We start from the raw sequence: 8,881 nt of genomic DNA on the forward strand, positions 1-8,881 counted from the left end.
CTCCTTAATCAAACACACCTGATTCAGGTCATCAGCTCATTAGTAGAGACTTCAAGACCTGAAACTGGTGTGTCAGAGAAAGGAGACATGCAAAATGTGCAGTGTTGGGGTGCCTCAAGGACCAGGGTTGGGAACCACTGCTCTATGGTATCGAGGCAATTTGGTCGGTGTCTTAAAAAGTATCAAACTGGATACCCAGCCCTAGTACAGTGGATGCATATTGTTGTCTTACTACAGTCATCATTCAGACGTCACAGTCTCTTCGACTCACCCCACAGACTCACCCCACTCAGACGGCCTTCCTGTCCAGCGTTGACCTGCACACTCACTGCTCATACCAGATGATGCTGCCGGAGTCCATCGCCATCGTCTGCTCTCCCAAATTCAACGAGTAAGTCCAGCCATGAGAGACATGACAGCAGTGACAGTTACAAGTGAGATGCTGTGGCCCCAAAAACTATTTGGACACTTAAGTCAAAATTACACTTAACTTCAGTGTCTGAATCATTCATTAGTGAATCAGACAGATTTCAGCCCGAACTGTGTTATAGACACAAAACAGTGTTGAAGTCAGACCTCACTTGCTCACTGTAAGGTCCAGCATGGATAATAAGTTTATAGTTTGCTTGTTGATGATCTCTGAGGTGTTGTATTTCTGCTGTGCAATACAGTGCTTCTCAATCAGGGGGCCGGGATTCAAGCACACTACCAAGATGACTTAACATAATTTAAATAAGACCAAACAAGGTTTAAAATAAGCTAAACAAAAGTTTAAATGTTTTTGCTTAATATTATAGGCCTGTATTAAAATCTTGCAAATGGTTATATGTGACCCTGGACCACAAAACCAGTCGAAAACCAATTTTTCGAAATTGAGATTTATACACCACCTCAAAGCTGAATAAATAAGCTTTCCATTGATGTATGGTTTGTTAGGATAGGACAATATTTGGCAGAGATACCAAAATCTGGAATCTGAGGGTGCAAAAAAAAAATCTAAATACTGAGAAAATCGCCTTTAAAGTTGTCCAAATTAAGTTCTTAGCAATGCATATTACTAATCAAAAATTAAGTTTTGATATATTTACGGTAGGAAATTTACAAAATATCTTCATGGAACATGATCTTTACTTAATAACCCAATGATTTTAGCATAAAAGAAAAATCGATAATTTTGACCCATACAATGTATTTTTGGCTATTGCTACAAATATACCCAAGCGACTTAAGACTGGTTTTGTGCTCCAGGGTCACATATTATATTTTTATCGAATAGCAAAATTTTCTAATTATGTCAAGCTCTAACATGTTTTAATGGGTTTATTGGAACGACTAGGAAGCTAACAGATTATGATTTTTAGAGCTCAAAAAGTTGTGGAATTTATATTGAATATACTTTTATTTTTTTTTTTTGTTATATCAAGCTCTAAAATATTTTATTGGATAGAAAATTCGGAGAAATTGCTGTTTGGGAGTAAACAAAACAAACAAAAAAATGTTATCACAAATGACTAAAATCTAGTTGATTGTCTGGGATTTCTAAAGCTGGAAAAGTCATGGAAATCAATAATCCTAAAAAGCCATGAGAATTTCTATATTGAGTATACATTTTTTTAAGGATGTCAAGCTTTAAAATATTTTATTGGGTAGAAAAATGTAGCATCTGTAAAACATATTAAAAAAAAAAAAAAAAAGTGAAATGGGGGCCTTGGAGTCAAAAAACTTGAGAAGCACTGATGTAATACTGATGTTGATGTGTGCTCCTGTACAGGACGGGCTACTTCAGGCTGACTGACTACGGCATGGAGGAGATCTCAAGCTGCACTCAGAAAGGCTTTCATCCGCACCCCAAAGAACCTCCTCTCTTTACTGTAAGTGACATCAACCTACACCTGAGCGTTCAGCGCTGTTTCATGAGTCATATATGATAAATATAGTTTTTTGTCTTCTGTTTTTCCCCTCAGGATGGTATTCACATTAGAATCACAGAAGGCACTGTATCGATGCTAGACCTGCGATGATCTCTCTCTGGTGTTCACACGGTGGTACCATGAAGCTTTTTTCTTTTATCTGTCCTCGCTAACTCCTCTGATGGCCTCTCGTATGGCACCAGCTTTCACTGGTGGTGGGTTTCTTAGAGACAGACACTCGTCTAAAACAAGCACTTTTTGGGAAATATGAAGACACTAACTGAAGCAGCGTTTTTTTTTTTTATGACATCCGTTGGGAGCTCAGGAACACAAACACCTCCACAGGACTGCAGCTCATCCGTTTCAGGTCGCGTTGTACTAATGATCTAGTGAGCCGTACGCAAATGTTTTGTTGCCCTCCAAGTTTATTTATGCTCTTAGTGACGTCACACACACACTAACATTTCACATCTGCAGAAACAACACTAAAACAAAGGGTTTATAAACTATTGAGTTTCTTTGGGAAAAGCTGAGCGGGTCAATCCTGCAGGGCTGCACCTGTCACGAATGCCAGCGCTAACAGTTTACTTCATTTCATATATATTTTCTAAAAGCAACTTCATTTTTGGTAACAATAATCAGTCCATGATGTTGTTGAATTCTCAGTTCTGATTGGTTGACACAATCTGACAAGCCATTGAAAACCACTGCTATACAACAGAACTGGTTTTAAGTTGAGCATTGTGGTTTTAGAATGCCGTGTCATGCACAAGACACTGACTGTTGTGCTCACGTGTCGAGTCTTTTTCAAAGTCCATCTAGCGCATATTTACACACAAAATATGGAAAAGCAGTGCAATGGAATGCAAAAACGTGTTCTTTGTGAACAACTTGATCAAGGTTTGTTTTGTATGCAGTTGTACAGTTTCATATCAGGGGAAAGAAGGAAGCCGTTGAATTGGCAAAATCTCTATTCTGCTTGTTTTTTATGAATGAGACCCATTATATAGATATATGTGACCCTGGACCACAAAACCAGTCATAAGGGTCAATTTTTTGAAATTGAGATTTATACACCACCTCAAAGCTGAATAAATAAGCTTTCCATTGATATATGGTTTGTTAGGATAGGACAATATTTGGCCGAGATACAACTATTTGAATATCTGGAATCTGAGGGTGCAAAAAAATCTAAATATTGAGAAAATCACCTTTAAAGTTGTCCAAATTAAGTTCTTAGCAATGCATATTACTAATCAAAAATTAGGTTTTGATATATTTACGGTAGGACATTTACAAAATATCTTCATGGAACATGATCTTTAATATCCTAATGATTTTTGGCATTAAAAAAAAATCAATAATTTTGACCCATACAATGTATTTTTGGCTATTTCTACAAATATACCCCAGTGACTTAAGACTGGTTTTGTGCTCCAGGGTCACATATTTGTGGTGAAGGTGATGAAGGCAGAATGACTGATGACAGGCCACTGAATTATTAAAACTTGACGCACACATTGTGCATTAATTCATTCAGTGGTATGTTGTTCCTTATTGTAACTGATGAAGATCCATATCACTACTTACCTGTTATTGATGTTTTTGACTGGTAACTTTCTGCTTCTTGTTTATTACAGTTTTCCCTCTTTGAAGGTATGAACTGATAAAGAAATCAGTCAAACATTGAAGAAACTGACAGACAGTCACGAGTCTCGTTTCTTTATTAATATGCAACTGGTTGCTGTTAGTACTATGTATAAATATTAAGAACCGAGACAGCAGGCTGAAGTACACATGAAACCCCTGTGTTAAAGATGGGAACATTACATAAATTAAGATTTTTTTTAAAAATCAACCGTTTCTATGATTTACAGTATTTGTAGATTTAAAGATGATTTTTTTTTTTTTTGCTGTATGTGTAGTAAATCAGTTTATGAGCAGCAGCTGGTCCATACTGTCATAGAGATTTTCATTCAAATGCTTTTTAGGGTTTTGGGCAGGACGTTACTCTCTGTTCTTTGATCACAGAAAATGCAGAAATGTTTCCAGAACCATCCCAACCCGCTAATCAAAGCCCGTGTTCACTGAGGTCCGGGACACAAACATCTTTTCCTCATGTCAGAGATCGTCTGGCCTTGTTGCTGGCAGTCGTCTGAGGTCAGGCACTGGTTTTTCAACTTCGATTGAGAAGGTTGACATCAGCCCAGCCAGTCCAGGTCATCATCATCATCTTCGTCACCAAACAGAGGGGCGGGAGGGGACGTCCTTTCAGGCTCTGAGGACATTCACAGAAGAGCATCAGTCAGTTCACTGTTAATTTGAGTTATTGAACAAACACATTGTAAATGGCATATATTAACTAGTAATCTCTGCCACTGATTTCATTGGTTGAACAAACAGAGTCCCGCCCCCAAACTCACTCTATTGGTTCAATGTTATAGTTTTGGGCATGTTTTTTGCAACAGAACCACACAAGAACAATTCTATTACAATTCGTCACTAAATCATGTGATGCATCATAAAATACAGTCATTTAGTTTCAATGACTATTTTGGAATGATGCATCTTGGGAAATTCATAATTATTTTCCAAAATATGCTGAGAACATTAAACAGCACTACTGTTAAAAAGTCTGGGGGTCAGCAAGAGTTTTTATTTTTTTGGTTGAAAGAAATTAAAAACATTTATAGACTTACAAATGTTTTCCATTTGAAATAAATGCTGTTCTTTTGAACTTTTGTACTCAAAGGATCATGAAAAAAAAAATGTTTTTACAAAAATTTGAAGCAGCACAACTGTTCAACATTGATAATAATCAGAAATGTTTTGGAGCAGCAAATCAGCGTATCAGAATGATTTCTGAAGATCATGTGACACTCAGGACTGGAGTAATGATGCTGAAAATTCAGCTTTGCACCACAGAAATAAATGACATTTTAACATACTCAAATAGAAAACGGTTCTATTAAATTCCAATAATATTTCATAATATCACTTCTTTTTTTTAACGATAAATGTAACTGTGTTTACTGTATTTTTGATCAAATAAATGAAGACTTTTTTTTTTACATTAAATCTTACATATCGAAAACTGGAGTGACAACTTTGCTTTATAGTAAAATATTGACAAAATACACCAGGTAAGTCTGACGAACTCATACAAATAATTATTTGGATAAGTAATTGCTTAATGCATTGGATATTATAATGGTAAATTATAATGAAGTACCGCAGTAATATTAAATTATAGTACTGTAATGGATGCATTGAATTTTCATTATGGAATCTATGCATTGCGCAATGTGCTTTAAATTTTAGAATATATATTTTTTTATTACAATATATTGTATTTATGATTTATGACAACTTTGATGTGATATAGTCATAGAAAGAAACCGTGATTCACAGGAGAAGAGTTTTCTCCTAGTATTATAGACCTGGCTGGACTCATAGCTTGTTCATTGTGGGCATCAAACCAACAACCTTCCGGTAACCAGCGCTAAACCACTACACCGCATTCATTCACACTATATCAAGCAGCATACTTGAGAACTTGTCAATATTAGAAGACAATCTAGACCTTTAATGACACATAGTTAATAATCATTAATTAGGTTAATTACACATTTTCAAAATGATTGACTTGTCTACGAAGGACATTGTGTTTTCAGTTTTAAATGACAATCAAATAATTAGTTTGTGAGAATGAAGAGCAGCAGATGGATGTGGAGTGTGTGAGAGAGAGCGAGCCCTGCTCACCAGCTCCTCCTCCTCTTCATCGGCCGCTGAGGCTGCGGGTGCGGATGGGGGCTGGGGAGGGGTGGGACTCTGGAAAAATGGTTCCCCTCCATTTTCCTCTTCTACTCTCTCAGACGGACTGAGAGAATAGCAGGAGATGAGACGAGAGACAGAGAAACAGGACAGAGCGTCTGGATGACACACATGCTCACAGTGAAGGTTAAAGCGGGTCTTGTGTTAGTCGATACGCTTAAGTTAATATACAGTGTTATGGAGTGATGAGAAGATTACCAATAATCATAAAAATGATTGAATTAGATAAACTGTAGTCAACAATCAACTTATTCGCAAGACTACTTGCTGTGAAATCTAGTTACTGACTGTGCGCTGCCATGCACTTTTGTGGGAATGACACTGTTCATCTTCTCCCACATACGAGAAGATGATCCATTACATAAATGTAAGGCCTATTTCACTGAGGATATGAAAATTCAGTCATCATTTACTCACCCTCATTTCAATCTAAACCTGTTTGACTTACTTTCTTCCATGAAACACAAAGGAGATATTCTGAAGAATGTTCCAGCTGCTCTTTTACACAATCATCATGATTCATGGGTAAAAGCAAACATGGCAAACAACATACCAGAAAAGTGGTTTATATGATTTGTGCACTACATTTCAAGTCTTCTTAAGCCATACGATAGCTTGTGTTAGTAACAGCAAAAACAAGTTATTCACTACATTTTTTAGATCTCTTAGATCTTCAAAAGACTTGGATTAAAGCATAAAAGCCAAATGAAGTACTTTTATGGAGCTTTTAATGTCCTGTTTGGAGCGTCACCTGGTCACTCTATGCTTCATAGTATGGAAAAGAACAGCTTGAACACTTTGCAAAATATCTGGGGTCAGGAGAAAAAATTATTTTGTATTTATGCTGGCTTTTAAGTTTTTCATTTAATGACTAAAAATGTCATGTGGTGTAACCATCAATTAAAAAGTAGTATTTTCCATACACATTGAACACTGTGAGTATAAATCATAAAAAAAAGGTTTCTGAATATATTTGAATTGTTTAAAAGTATTTTTTTTTACAAATATCACAAATTGTTCATAAATATCATTACATTTTAAAGGGTTGCACAACACAACATTTTACAACTTGAACTCATTTTCCATGTCATAAAATAATTTACTTACAGGAAAAATATAGAAATACAGGTATTTTAAGAGACTCATTAGGAGCGTTCACGCCACGTCGTAATTACGAGATTCCAACTCGTAGAACTCATCCTTGTATGACTCATAATTATAACTTGTAAACTGGGAATTCTCTGAGAGCTGCGTCTTGTACCACCTGACCACTGCAGATTCATTTCGGCGCTATGCTTAGGCGATGATAGCTTTACCATAGAAACGCATAATTCTGCGGATGTGAACAACTCTGAGTACAACGTCATGTGTTGTTATCTTGAAATTACAGTAATTATGACATGGCGTGCATGCATAACCATAACATTTCCTGTTTTTATTATTTTTAGCTGACTGCACCACATGACAGACAAAAGTTTTATTAAATTACTTTATATTAAAAATAAATAAAATAAAAGATGACAAACAAAATGAAAAACTTTTTTTTAAATCAAGAATTTCATTTTTTAATTCGTCATTCTTTTTTCTTTATGATATTTATATTATGTCTCCCCAAAATTGGCAAAATTAATTGTAATTCAGAGCTGACTGCACCACATGACAGACAAAAGTTTTATTAAATTACTTTATATTAAAAATAAATAAAATAAAAGATTATGACAAACAAAATGAAAAACTTTTTTTTAAATCAAGAATTTCATTTTTTAATTCGTCATTCTTTTTTCTTTATGATATTTATATTATGTCTCCCCAAAATTGGCAAAATTAATTGTAATTCAGAAATGAAAAACATGCTCATCACAAAAGAGGTCTTGTCATGTCATTGACACATTTCCTTTTGTATTCCACAGGAGAAAGTCATGTGGGTGTAGATGATATAGTTTAAACTAAAACCATAAAACAATCCAGTACTTGAAATAAAATAAAGTTTATAATGATGTACTAAAAAACTAAAAGTAAAAAAATTATTAAAAAAAAGATATAGGCATATTTAAAAAAATATTAAAAGAAAAGAAAAGATCTAAAAAATAACTAATATTATCTCGATACTAAAATGATGTGAAGGTGAGTAAATACGGATTTTCATTTTTGGGTGAACCCTCTTTAAACAACCTGGGAAATGAATCTGCTGTCATAATAGTGAAGCACATTTAGCATGTTAGCGGTTGACTACATACCTGGAGAGCAGTGCAGATGTATCCTGCGGAGCGGGAGGAGGTGGTGGCGGGGTCTTGGGAGGTCCACCTAATGTCATATGTGTGCTTTCTGGTTCATCTAAAGGCCCTGTAACACTCTCATCAATTACCTTGGCTTCCTGTGTAGGACTTATGTCCTCAGGTGGCTCTGGGGTCACTTCCTGTTTGGTTGTGATGTCACTTTCAGTCTCTTCTTCGCCTTTAGTTTCTGTGCCGCTCTCACTTTCCTGATCTTGCACATTGTGTTCCGTAACTTCCACTTCCTTCTCTTCCACAACTTTCTCTTCACTCCTTTCTTCTACAACTTCCTGTTCACTCCTGTCTTCAACTCTTTCAAGTTCCTCCGTTTCTTCTTTCTTCTCGTCCGCTAGTGAAACATCTTCCTTCTCCACTTGCTGCTGTCCATCTTCATCCTGCCCTGCAGAATCGCGCTCTCTCTGGCCGTTTATATGCATCTCATGTTTAGGCTGAGCGTCAGTCTCTCTCTCCTTCTCTTCTTCTTTTTCACTGAGTTCAGATGAAGATCTCTCCTTTTTGGTGAGCAGCTGCAGTGTGACATTCTGTGATTGGAGGAGAAAAACACACTGTGTGACATTTTTGTCTGCAGAATAAAGTTCTAAAGTTCATGTGGTGTTGGACAGAGATTTGCCAGACCTTGATAGTGCTGACCAGCACTCGGAGAACAGCACTTCCTGTGTAGGTCTCATTCAGATCAAACTCTGCTCTGAGAGACTGAAACACTCCATTCATCACACGCTTCACCTGGAAATAATCACAGCTGAGCTTATAAAGAGTGATCCATGACTGCGCTTACTATATGATGCAAATCAAAATTAAATGCTTTAAAAATATTTCATACATTTTGTAAATACTTTAAACATA

General features: G+C 36.1%; 2 protein-coding genes across 4 annotated transcripts in view; one reads left to right on the forward strand and one right to left on the reverse strand.

Annotated features, from left to right (window-relative positions):
* The window catches only part of LOC107678409 (STAM-binding protein-like A), a 10,572-nt gene extending 6,485 nt beyond the window's left edge, over positions 1-4,087 (forward strand). Inside the window, exons 8-11 of one of the 3 annotated variants that reach the window (XM_016473648.1) lie at positions 279-391; positions 1,772-1,871; positions 1,965-2,042; positions 3,942-4,013. In XM_016473648.1, coding sequence (XP_016329134.1) covers positions 279-391; positions 1,772-1,871; positions 1,965-2,021 — 270 coding nt within the window. In that variant the 3' untranslated portion in view covers positions 2,022-2,042; positions 3,942-4,013. Of the gene's footprint in view, positions 1-278; positions 392-1,771; positions 1,872-1,964; positions 2,046-3,941 lie in introns of all 3 variants that reach the window. The other 2 variants (XM_016473649.1, XM_016473647.1) reach the window with 2 other exon arrangements.
* LOC107678408 (FK506-binding protein 15-like) overlaps positions 4,031-8,881 on the reverse strand; it is a 23,832-nt gene continuing 18,981 nt past the window's right edge. Inside the window, 5 exon segments of the mRNA XM_016473646.1 lie at positions 4,031-4,173; positions 4,176-4,188; positions 5,673-5,790; positions 7,982-8,559; positions 8,654-8,761. Coding sequence (XP_016329132.1) covers positions 4,112-4,173; positions 4,176-4,188; positions 5,673-5,790; positions 7,982-8,559; positions 8,654-8,761 — 879 coding nt within the window. The 3' untranslated portion in view covers positions 4,031-4,111.

Source organism: Sinocyclocheilus anshuiensis, unplaced genomic scaffold (genome assembly GCF_001515605.1).
Source record: "Sinocyclocheilus anshuiensis isolate Anshui unplaced genomic scaffold, SAMN03320099.WGS_v1.1 scaffold112, whole genome shotgun sequence".
NCBI lineage: Eukaryota > Metazoa > Chordata > Actinopteri > Cypriniformes > Cyprinidae > Sinocyclocheilus > Sinocyclocheilus anshuiensis.